This window comes from Merops nubicus, unplaced genomic scaffold (assembly GCF_000691845.1).
Source record: "Merops nubicus isolate BGI_N331 unplaced genomic scaffold, ASM69184v1 scaffold6549, whole genome shotgun sequence".
Classification (NCBI taxonomy): domain Eukaryota; kingdom Metazoa; phylum Chordata; class Aves; order Coraciiformes; family Meropidae; genus Merops; species Merops nubicus.
The window spans coordinates 35,461-48,595 of NW_008632951.1; the positions used below are offsets into that span (position 1 = coordinate 35,461).

General features: G+C 38.2%; 1 protein-coding gene across 1 annotated transcript in view; it reads right to left on the minus strand.

Annotated features, from left to right (window-relative positions):
- Window positions 1–1,220: 1,220 nt before the first annotated feature.
- The window catches only part of FRMPD4 (FERM and PDZ domain containing 4), a 67,164-nt gene continuing 55,249 nt past the window's right edge, over window positions 1,221–13,135 (minus strand). Inside the window, exons 10-16 of the mRNA XM_008948064.1 lie at window positions 11,243–11,332; window positions 10,482–10,664; window positions 6,959–7,097; window positions 5,369–6,430; window positions 3,779–5,035; window positions 1,892–2,572; window positions 1,221–1,855 (exon numbers count right to left, since the gene is read on the minus strand). Coding sequence (XP_008946312.1) covers window positions 1,221–1,855; window positions 1,892–2,572; window positions 3,779–5,035; window positions 5,369–6,430; window positions 6,959–7,097; window positions 10,482–10,664; window positions 11,243–11,332 — 4,047 coding nt within the window. The remainder of the gene's footprint in view (window positions 1,856–1,891; window positions 2,573–3,778; window positions 5,036–5,368; window positions 6,431–6,958; window positions 7,098–10,481; window positions 10,665–11,242; window positions 11,333–13,135) is intronic.

A 13,135-nucleotide genomic window follows, 5' to 3' on the forward strand; every position in this document is an offset into this window, starting at 1 on the left:
CACAGATGAGAAGAGGCCTTTGTGGCTTCCTGGGAAACTAGGTGAAACTGAAAGCTTCCGCTTTGGCTGTCTATCAAACACAAGACTACAAAATGTTTTCCAGAAAAGTTCAGATGGGAGAGATTATTCACAGATTGCCTTTGTCATCACTCAGAGAAGAACTGTCCCTAGCTGGAAATATTTCAGAGATATGTATTGTATTCTGAAAACTTAATTTTATTTCTAACTTATTTACAGTTAAACATTCAGAATCATAAAATATTAAGTATAAAATATTTAACAAAATAGATGCAGTTCATGTTGTTCAGGTGCACCATAGGTATATGATGAAACAGTAAACAGCATAGGAATTGCCTGACGGTCCTCACATTTACCAGGGAAACAGGTACGTAGACCTGCCATGTATCTTCTGGACTGACCAGTCATGGCATCAACCTTTCATTTCAGAGAACATCACCACCACTCTGGTTACTGTGTCCTCAGTGCTTCACAGTCACCTTCACTGTCTGAAATGCCAACACTAATGTTCAATATATCAGATCCCCTCTGAAGTTGGTATTTTCAATACTTTTTTTTTTTTAATTATTATTATTTTTAATACAGAATTTCCTAGAAAAGAAGAATCAGGTAATTCAGGCCATATGAACAAAAAAGTCATTTATTATATATATATTCTCTAGTAAGTTATAATAGTCTCTTGGATTTTAAATGTCTTTTTGCTATTTTCAATGCTTAAAAATTATAATTTTAAAACATTAAATATTGTTATATACATTATGATTTAATTTCTCATATCTAAACATGGAGCATTCTCCAAGTGAAAACTTGGATGAAACAGAGGACAACTTCATTGACATAACAGGCTTTAAAAGTTCACTTCATACAACCATAAATTTGAATATATGAAAAATAGCCAAACATCAATTTGCTCCTATATGGGATTTTTTTCTGTTTGTTTTTTTCTGGTCTTGTGGAAAGGGTTTTTTGGTTTTTTTTTTGGCTTTTGTTTTTGTATAAACAGAAGGACAGATCTGGTAATTACTTTTCTCAGTGTTCAGTACTTTAACTTTTTTTTTTTTAAATCTCATACCTATTTTATATAAAATAACAAAATATACAGAGAAAGCTGAGTTTGTTACATTAGTTCATACACATACAGTAAATAAAATTTTTTTTACGTATGGCTTTGCAAAGGTAGATTATGAAGTGACTTTTGTATTTTATTTGTTTAAAAGCATTTTAAGAGAACGTGTTAGTGTGCTTACAATAGCGGCCATGGTAGTCGAATGTCGAGCCAAGAGTTTAATGCTAGGATCACTGGAGGTCTTGCCTGACACTGCTTCTGCAGCCTTCAGAAGACAAATGTAGTTTATTACAACCTCATCTATCTTAGCTATAATTTCCTGCTGCTGTGTTTCAGAGTTCATGACTTTAACTAAACGCATGCAGGCTTCTGTTAAGCAACAGAGTACTTGAAAGCTGGAAGTCATAGCTAAAAGCATTTCCTCAGGGCTTTTATCAGCCATGGCCATTTTCCTGCAGGCACTTCCCAACTGTCTCGATTCCATAGATAACAGTTGTTTGTACTTAGAAAGTTTAAGGTCATATGTTTCTGGATGTAAATCTTCTCTCTTGCCCATACTTGCTCGGACCAATGAGAGTAGCTCATTGGCATCCTTTTGTGCTGCAATAAATCCATCAGGCATTGCATACGTCTTCTCTTTCAACACATTAATTCGTGTGATTTGTGCATCAAAGGCCACATCATTGAGATTCACGTCAATTTGACCACCTTGGATGTCAGCACTGCTCTTCTCATGTGCATTGACTGCCTCTTCTTGTGGGGGCTCAGCAGCTTCCGGGGACTCCAAGATTTTCTGCTCGTTTTCACTGGAAAACAACTGGTCAGCTCGTTCTGCGAGCTTACATGAGGCCTGTGGTTCAAAGAGACATGAGAGCTCATGGCTGTCTCGGTCATCTTCATCATCGTTGTCATCATTTCCTCTGCTTAGGAAACAATAGCTAAAGGGGCCATGACACCTCCAGGCACTGGTGTCTAGCTTCCACAAGGGCAACATTCGACACTGCTTGGAGTCCTTCTGACTGGCACCTGTGCCCAAACACCTCTTACTGTCCTTCCTTTCAGTGCTGACGTACACACAGCTCTGGGAATAACTTTTTGACAGCTTTTTGCCCAGGGGGAGCTCCACCCTTCTCTCCGATTTGGATTCTTCCCTTTGGGTGTTGTCCAGGCATTTCAAGCTGGCTGCGGCTGCCTTCTTTTCAAACAGCATCTCATTGCCTGCAGATCCTCCAATGATGCTGCTGCTGCGTCTCAGCACTTTCCTGTTGTGCGGCATCCTGAGGCTTCCTCCTACCATGTCATATGGCCGTAAACTAACTGTTGCCCCACAAGCCTGATTTACTTTGGGAATGTCACAAGAGTCTTGATTTTGACTTGGCACCTTTGATTCTGATAGCATGGATGATAGCATGATGGAGTCAGCTAGAGGCTGTCCAGGAAAAGCTGTAGGCATGCCTCCTTGTCTTCCCTTTTCAGGCTCTGTGAAAGCTACACTAGGGGTAGTAGAAGAGCAGATAGAATAATTAAGCATCACTCTGATAATATTCAGAACTTTTAAATATCTTTACCAGTCAGGACAAATGGATTCCTGGTATTTCCCAGTGGCTTCCATGCCTCAAAGTATTTCACAAAAAAATTAATTGCTAGTTCCTCGTGTCTTTTATATTTCATTAAGATGGCTCTTAAAATCTACAAATCATGTAGAGCCATTATTATCAACAAATTATAATCTATGAATAGTTAATTGTTCATTCCACTACAATGCACTTATTTGAAAAAAAGGAATAGAAAATCATTGATAAAGTATCCTAAATCTCCCCCAATGTATGGTTGGCATGTTTTCTATTAACTATTTAGTTAAGCATTTAAAATACAATCTTTAACTTCACCTGAGAGAGTATGGAAAGATGCATTCATGGTAATTTTGGCTCAGTTATGTGGTTTTTTTGACAAAAAACCCCCCACATTTCTCATTCTAGCTCTTAGTCCATTCCATTTTCAGATTTTCACGCATTAACATAGTACTGCTACATGTGGGTTGCAAACCAGGAAGGTGGAAACATTTAAAACACAACCAGAAGAATTTTCAATGCTATCTCTGGAACACTGAATTGTTTTATAAAAACACAAAATCTTTTAAAATTGGAATTTAAAAATGTAGTAATGATTCTACATGCAAATTATTCTTTAAGGAAGCACCTACTGTCAGATGGTGAAGTACATACATGCTTAATACGGTAGTGACATGTTCTCACATTTCGAGCTTTTTATTCCTACTTGCATGTTTTTGACAATCTGCTAAAATAGCATGTAAAATACATAATAAATGAATCACAGTTTTTTCTCTCCTACATTAATATGCCTTGAGGAGTCATGATATAATCTAACAAGTAACCTGTAACTTAAGTGACTATGGATTTTGGAGAGGCTTTCAAAGAGTAGAAGAGAGGCCTCTCCTTCCCCCAAAGATTTTTAACTATAAGGAGAGGGTTTTTTTAAAAATAATTAATCTCTGTAAGCAGTTCATAAAGAATATCTCAACCCGTACAGATACACTAGAAGTCTAGTCCCATTGCCTGCTACAGCTTGATGATGTAGTTTCAGGTAAAGGTAATGCAAATGCCTCATCTAGTCCTCAACATTAACATGGAACTTTAAAAATCAAACATAAGAAACACTTTAATACTGCTGTACCTGTAGTTTCTTTTATCTTGGGGATTCGATGACATCCCTCTCTCAAGGTGCCAAACAGTGGTTCAGCATTAATTGCTGAATGCACGACAGGCACCGTCATTCTGTGACACACAGCTTCAGGCTGCTGGTGCAGGTCCTTGTACGTTGTTCCATGGTTTGGAAGAATAGCAGCTCTTTCATCTGCTGGGATATAGGCAATGCCCTTCATTGATGGGTCAGAGATAATGTGCTTAACATCAGAGGTACAAAGAGGAGATTCAACGGGAGTAGCACACGTGCTGCTGCCTGTGCTGCATCCCGCATCCACTGAAGAGCACTGAGAGCTTTGCAGTGAGAAATGGCCTTCACTTTGCAAAGATGACATGCGTTTAGCCAAGTGATATTCACAAAGTCTAGCCACACTCTGCTCAGCTTCTGGAAGCTTTGAAGGATGGTCATCTGCAGATAAATCGGTATCTTCTGCGTCATTTAGGTCTTTGGCTGAAGACACGGGAGTCATATCAGACAGAAAGTTTTCACCTTGGCTAAGCACCGAGGTATCATCCTGATCTACCTCTGGAGCTACTTCATCCTTACAGTCAGTTTCTGTTTTACCAAGGACAGGAACTCTTGGAAAGGTCTTCCCATTCACTGTTTCTGTGCTTGGCTTATCTGTTGCCCCATCCTCGGCAGTGTACCATCTTTGGCGAAAGGCAGTTCTCTCTACATTAAAAGTGCTTAGGCGCTGACTGTCTCTTGCTGAAAGAGTTCCAAATTTAGCTTTTACATCTTCATCAGTCTCTGCTTTTTTAGTTCCCTGTTGCTTTTTCACAGTAGCATTGCCATCAGAGGGTGCTTTTACTTCGCTGTCTGTCATCTTATTTTTCCTTTTACTAGTGCAAGAATACACCAAGGATCCCATGTGCAATTTGCTAAAATAATCAGTGACAGATTTTGTTTCCATGGTCTCTGGCTCCATTTCCATGTTATCTGAATGAAGAATCTGCTTTGAAGGCACAACTTTTGACTGTAGCTCTGCAGCCTGACGACCAGGCTTCATGCATGGCCCTCCAGCCTGATTCTTAGCAATGGGAAATTCAGTTTGCTCTTCCACAAGAGGTTGGTAGCCTTCACTTGTGGTCAAAAACATACGTGCAGTGTTTTCTGACTGTTTCTGTGCTGCGGCTAGTTCAGAGCTTTCAGTCATTTCAGAGGAATTTGTTTCATTGCCAGAATCTGAAGATGACTCAGGGCTATATGCTCGCAGGATAGCTACACCTGCAAGCCACAAAAAATAACAGTCAATTAAATGACAGCAGCTGAAGCACCTGGATAAGTGACAAGCAAAGGGGGTATGTTACAGACAAAAATATGGTTTGTAAGAATACTCTGACTTTATTGCACAGTTCCCGGAACAGGTAGTTTAATAACAACATAACAGTAGTTCCGTTAAGTACTATGGAATATGATGTATGCAAAATGATGGGGGAAAAAAAAAAAAAAGGAAAACCAAAACCGAAAAAACCAACCCTCATAAATGGAGTATTTTCAAAGCTAAATGGATGAGATGGAATGATTTTCAATGAATAAATGTAACTATGGCGAAAGAACCTGAATTGTCATTCGTCTGCTGTTCCTCTGAAGCAGCCAAAGCTTCTAGTGCTTGAAGTGTAGAGACTACAGCATCATCTAGCCCCTTCTCACACTTCCCCTCTGTATTAGTAGGGACAGCATCGATAAGTGACACTGGAATGTCATCATTGCCTAGATTACTGGGTTGCTCCGTGTTGTCTCTAGGCTGTGTTGCTTGATTCTGAGAGTCTTCCTCATCTGAACTGTCCCTGAAGCCAGGTGGGGGAGCAGCAATGGCCATGTTTAAGGTATGTAATAAGAAATCATCTTCATTATCATCACCTTCTGGAGGTGGAAGTGAAGTCAAATCAATAATGTCATCACTAGAACCAGAAAGGCTGAGAAGAGCAGGCCTATTGATTTCTCCTACCATAATGTCTTCTTCACAGCTTACTTCATCTTCATCTTCGGCATCATCTGTGTTTTCTGAATAACAAATATCATGCAGCAAAGGCTCTTCTATCCCTTCTGCAGCTCCAAATATTTTAGCATCATTTATAGTTGCATAAACAGAATTTGTAGCGAACTGAATGCTTTCAGTATCTGGTGATAACTCCAGGCCTTTAATGTCATTGGCATTATTAATATAAATGGCTCTTTGTTTTTCTAGTACTTCTGGACTTTCATCCAAAAGCCTTTCATAGCCAAGAGTCTGGGGACTGATACCATCCAAGTTGTGATCTCCAAATATAAATGAAACTTTTGCTCCCCTGGGCGAATCCTGTGCTTTCTTGCCCGCTTCCAAACCTGAGAGTGACAGCAGTGAAGGCTGAGCAAAGTTTCTGCTTTCTTCTGCTTCAGTGGGGTCACTTTGCTTGGTCAGATGCTGATCAAATGCACCTGAATTATATGTATTTTCTATGTACAGATGTCTGTGCTCCTTTTGACATAACAGACTTTCAGAAATATCTACAGTCTTCTGCTTTGGATCAGCAAAAGATATTTGAGTCTCCTGATCTCCTTCAGTCAGGAAAGTTGTCGGTTTTGGTATACAATTCCACTCAGAAGCAAGGAGATTATGCTTCCCTCTATTTTCAATTCCTATAGCATGATGAAATAAAATCAGTGTTGTGAAATCAAAGAGCAAATTCATGCAATTTTTAAACAATAACTTGTCAATGCTGAGCAATAAACACTATGAATAGGACAGCTGAGCCATCAAACACTTCAGAAAAGCATTTTCAAACTCTCCTCTTCTCTAAATTAAGTATCTGTTGAATTAATGACCTAAAGTTTAACTGGTAGCTTTGTTCTTAATCAAAAAACTAAACCTCATTTCGATACAAATGCTATTCCACGAATAGCAACACAAAACAAAAACCTGAGCTGGTTTCTCCAACACCATACGTATTCTTACAAAAGATATATGCATGTAAAATAATAGCACTCACAGGGAGCATGCAAGAAATTAATCTCCTGGTTTATTCTACCATTAAAATGCTATCATTGGCTGGATATTCGAACATAAAGCTGAACTGGTATACTATGGTGCTATGTCTGAGGCAGCAATCAGATCTCATTTCACAGAGCCTTGACTGGACCACTGTTGACACACTGTGCAACGAGTACCTGTTTCTCGGCCTCCTGCATTTTTCTTGTTGGCCATGTTAAATATTGAGCGCCTTGAGTCAACCAGCAGTCTATAGTATCCAGCTGTTAGGCAAGCAAGATTCATTGCATCTGATGACTCCATCAGTAGAGTAATAGGCTAAGAAGAATTAAGACCAAGTCTTGGTTAAGGCTGTTCCTCCTCAGTCTGTTTACCTGCTAACAATACTACTATATGGAACCAAACACACCACAAACACCACATTGAAAAATACACACGAAAACTTTTCCTCACTTCTAATATCAAACAGTAACAAACATTTAGAAAAGACTGGAGTTGCAGTAAGACACAAGTCCAATAGCTGATTTTGCCCTCTCTCTCTCTGAATGAAGCTAACCATTTTAAGACTCTTGCTCCATCTTGCATAGAATCGTTATTCTCACCAAAGGACTGTTTGCTGTTACTCTAAAACTGCCAAGGGCTAAGAACCTGAAACATTAGGCACTGGAAGCTTGCAATAGTACGGGAATCTGCAGCTTCCCAGAAAATAAGGCACCCTAAGAGAAAAGATGTAAAGAAGCAAGATACAGGAAGCAAACAGCATCAGAGAAAGCTGAGGTTCAGAAAACACAGTAGTGAGATTAAAGCTATCATTACACAGCAGTGACAGTGAGTATTACAATGGCAACTTAAATGATTTTTATGTTTGTGGCCTGGCATTATCAAAAAGACAAGTGATGAAAAAAATAAGCAGACAAACAGAAACAAAGAGAAAGGGGAAAGATCCTCAGAAGAGAGATCAGCAAAGAAAACAAACTCAAAGCATTTAGAAAATCAGACCTAGCAAAAATGAGAGACCTCAAAGCTTTGAAAAACTGTGGTTGCCAAGCTAGTGAGCATCAAAGCTGACACATCCATGTGAAGCATACTTTAATTCCCTTTTCTTTTGCCATGATATAGAAATTTCTTTACCTAAAACTTTTGTTCATGTGTCTGTAGCTTTTAACAACAAAAGCTGCTCTTCTAATATTTATTTTGAAGTTGCTAGCCTCTACAATTCCTAGAGATCAAATAAAAATTAAGCCACTTACCATGACACATAGATAGAATTTACACTGTAGACAACCCATCTTATCACTCACAGTTTATAGTGACTCATAGTTATGTGGGCATTTGTGACAATTTATCATAACTTAGCACACCAAGCTCGTTGTCACAAGACAGATGCAGAGATCTGCATCATTTGTTCCAAGAGGCCCATGACATGCAAGAAGGATGGCTCTCCAAGTTACTCAACCCCTTACTAGTGAAGACTACTGATTCTGATGGAGGCTGTGGCCAAAACACAAAGGATGATCATAGCTTACTACCAAACCCACAATAAGCCTGATAATTCTTTAATGCCTGTGCTGCAGCACCATAGCCCAAAAGATCTCTAGTGCCCTGAATATTGTATGAAAAGTTTTCAACCATATAGAAAAATGTATGCATGTTTTTTCCTTTAAAGTATTTTGTACTACAGTTTGAGATTCTATTAAATACATGCTTCTCTCAAAACATTCAACCCTAGCTATAAAAGTTAACTACAAATTATTAAACCTACAAAGGGCTAATTTATCATCATCATCATAGAATCATAGGGGTTGGAAGGGACCTCGAAAGATCATCTAGTCCAACCCCCCTGCCAGAGCAGGACCACCTAGAGTACATCACACAGGAAGGCGTCCAGGCGGGTTTTGAATGACTCCAGTGAAGGAGACTCCACAACCTCTCTGGGCAGCCTCTGTTCTTTCAAATGACTACTAAAAACTAATATTTGAAATGCCATGTTCATCTCAAATTTTCTGCAGTGACTGACAGAAATCAGTGATCTCCACAGAAACCTCAGATTGCTGAAAACAGTGCTATGAACTGCTGAGCAGCTAAACATTTTTGCTGCTTCTGTCAAGTGATACATGCTTGAGAAGCCATTAAAAAGAACCAAAAATAAAATTATAATCTAAACTTTTAATTCATACATTCATTAAGACTATGTTGGCATATATAACATATATTGACATATTCAGAGTCCAGATAAATGAACATACTAATGTAGGGTAGCCAAGGCATGAAACCACTAGTTGAGAATGCCTACTTGTGTGTGCCTGCATCTCTTCCACAGGACATACTGATAACCCCTACTTGTGCCCCACAAAGAGGCAATTTTTTGTCAAATTCTATCTAGAGCCTCCTAGATTTGTAATTTTCATGTCAGGTTTAAGATCGCATGTGTTGAAATGGAAGGAAATGGGTCTGCAGTAACAGTATTATAATATAGAACAACATAATACCATGGTAATATATAATACTATGATATACAGTGCTGCATTTTACATATGAGCAGATGGGAAGGATTTAATTCCTATATTATTTTCTCCATCTGTAAAAAGGTGATAACAGCTTTCTCACAAGGAGACTATGAGTTTAGCACAGTAACGCAGGAAGAGTATCCTGAGCTCCTCGGATGTTATCATTGCTAAGTAAGGTGAAAGAGATGCTGTGTTCACCAGCCTGTATATTTCTCTTAGGCTGCTGTCAAAGAGCATCTAGATTAATTTACAGCAATGTTTTTTTTCATTAACTAAAATACAGGGAAACAATTCCAGGTCAATAAACCTAAAGCATTCGAAGCAAAACTTTAGTAAAATATTCCTTGTGTATGTTTTTATTGTGTATAGCTGGGCAAGCAAAAAGAACCATCAGGCTCTATTTCTTTTAGTAAAATACTTAAGTTTGAAATATAATGAGAATTCTTCCTTCCGTCTCTGATTATCCTAGTCTATGAATCCTTTCACTTCAAAACCAAATAGAAATCACAACAAGAAGAAGCAGGACAGTATAATATACAAAACTCCACTCATTGCCACTAGATGCCACAAATGTAAAGTGTTAAGTGGGATTTAAGAGAAATTAAATCACTATAGGTAGAGGAAGAGCATCTGTGAATATATTACATAAGGCAAAGCTCTGAACTGGAATTATAAGGACTAAAAAAAAAACCACTTTGCCTTTTTACATACAGTTTATTTCATTGGCATGTGCTAAGGAACTACTTGCAGTGAACTTTGCAGTTAAAACACTGGATTCTCTAATGGAATAATATTGCCTGTTACACTAAAAGGAGCTTCTAGGGGCTCAACGAGCTTCAAAAGAAGGCAAATTTCATCCTCTCTTCTTCTCAAGACAGACATCAAGGAAGACAACAAAGCGAGTTGCTTGGGGTCAGCCAAGAGAAAACTCAGAACAGGACACAAGAGCTGCAAACCACCAGTCTGGTGCAACATAGGCCCCTCAAATTCCCTAGCACTCTACCTGCACCGTGACCCAAAAAAAAGCTAAAACTGCACCCTTAGAATATGATTGGCATGAAAAATGTTCAGAACAGTACAGCTTGATCAAATACACAGAGACAAAACCATTATTTATTTTTATTTATTTAATTAAATTTATTTATTTATTTTTTTATTTAATTTATGTATCAGTATAAATCAACAACAAACTTACCTTTACATCTAAGACATGCAGCTCAACTCTAACATTGCTTTCATCTTCTGTAAACATCTCAATCCTGTTCACATGGCTGAAGTCTGCCAGAAGAGCCACCAGGTTTGTTTTGGTGTTTATCACATGACTGATTCCGTACCGTGGCCCTACTAACAGAGTCACTTCTGAACGCTTTTCTCCCTGCTGCAGCAGAAGAAGACAAAAAGTAAAAACACGACAGGTACTGCACAGTGACAGAAATCACCACTGCCTTCTTTCATTTTCATGGAGCTACATTTGCATGGCATTTCTACATTAAAGATTACTATGTTTTTCTGAGAAAATGTGATACACAAAAACATACTTGATGCATAATTAAAAACAAAAAGTAAAGGAAATCTGCTGCTGGATATTGACTATACTCTAGTTTTTAGATAGATAATTGGACACACAGAAAGATGGACAAATGGACTCTGCTTTTGTTAAAATAAAATTGTCATTAAGAGTTTTCCAGACTAAAAATGATAGTATTCTATAGTTAATCAGATCGTATTATTTGCTAAAAAGGTGCTACCTAACTCCAGATCCCCAGTAAAATTTAAAATTTTAACAGGAATGTTACTTTCAAGATGAAAAGAAAAAAAAAAGGTGATTTGGGCTCAATTAACAATGATGAATAGAACTTAAGCCTCTAAAGAAAACTACATGGTCCAATTTTTTGCAAAAAGGCACTTGGATTAAAAAAAATCAGAGCAGAGAGACTATTTCAAAAGAAATATTACCACCAGCGTTGCCTTGAAAACACGCCCTCCATATAATCGTAGATCACTTAGGAACTTTAGGTAATGCACCTTGGCTTGCAGAGCAGAGAGCTGAGGAAGGAGAAAGAGGGTAGGTAAGCGGTAGTGGTGGAAGGCAACAAATTACCAAATTCAGAAAGAAATCTAAAGACAACAGATTGCAATAACAGCTCTTTAGAGCTTGAAACTAAATCATTAGATGTTTGAGTTTCAGATGAGGAGAAACAGTTTCATTCTCAAAATTAAGATCTTGCTTGTTCAGTTAAAATGCACTGAGGACTTGGGTATGGGCACGTCAGAGCACTGCAAGAACATCGTAACTGCTCCAATGAAGGGAAAATGTGAAATTACTCAGATTAAACATCTGCTCATTGAGGGATTTCAAGGCTAGACAGCAGCTTTCCATTCATAATCATCATCGGTTCTTAAACATTTATGCACCTATACAGAGAAAGACAATAAAGAATTTGCTTTTGTCAGCTATGTTTATTACATTTTGCGAGGTACTTGTGGCATACGGTGTATTATTCCACTTCATTACTGCATTTACTATTTTTTAAAACAAAATTCTTCCACTATATTTAGTAGTGAATCATCTCAAAGCTAAATACAGTACATCAATACATATGATTATATCATACAATAGCTGTCATAATTTATCTCCTTTTTTAGTCCTCTGAGCTTAAACTACCTACTTAAAAAGAAACAACTTGGAAATATTTTATGAGACTGAATGGAAACAAGAAAGATCTCATTTCACCTAACCAGTCTGGACCCAACCCTTATAAGTCCTTGGCGCAAAATTCTTATATCAAGACTTTTAAAATATAAAATAAAACAAATTCATCTCAGCTGCCATTCTCATTTCAGCCTCTAGATTTCTAATCCAAAATCTTATTTGATCTTGAACAGCATTTTAAGAGCCCTATCCGTAGGTTTTTCTAAATACCAAGGAGGAAGTGAATCTGAAGCAGAGCAGCTAGTGGTAATGCCTTCCCCTTCATGTAACTGCTTGTTTAGTTGATGGAGAAATACACAGGGATTGTAGAAAATGGGAAAATCTTGAGAATGACAGGCTTCCCTTCATGCAGAGGGAAAGAAGTTCCCCAGAAAGAAATCTGGTTTTGTGTTAGTACCTACAACCGAGACAAAAGTTGAAGCTCAGATCAAAAAGAATGAATCAAAGCCAACAGGTCTGCTTGCTGCAAGAAGGGATGGTTGCAACCTCTCTTCTAACCAAAAACCTATACTGTATGTCACTGTCATCACCTGCAAGGACTGTGGCACTGATAGCTTCCAAAGTACACCCATATTTATACTTCCAGGATAAACAATAAGCAATTGGCATTATTTAGCTTTAGCTTCAGCAGTATAGAAGATGTGCAGTGCTTCAGTCAAAAAGGTGGCTTTTCTTCCTAAACATCACAGGCCAAACACATGGAGCTACTACATTCACAGCCATGATGTGATCTGAAATCTCCAAGCAAGATTTCTGTTGATCACAGTGAACCTTAGCTCTGGCACCAGGTGTTTTAGAGTTTTTCTGTTCAGAAACAGTGTGTCATGAAGCAGGATTCAGCTCATTTTATGTCTCCACTAGTCACTCTGAGGTTCTTTTTATAGTCCGTGGAGAGAAATAAGCATTTCTAGGACACAAGTCATCTGACCTATTTTTGGTTCCTAATGTGGGATGGGATGAATCGCTCCCTAGAAGTGCCTATTTCGCTCCATTGACTACAAAGGGATTAGATGACTTGCATAAAGAAACCTCACTATGGTGTCTAAAACAAGCCTTAGCTGTACCCATGTAACAAAAGCATTTCTCAGAGACACTGTCTTCTACATTTTTTGTTTTCCAGACGGAGTGAAAGCTTA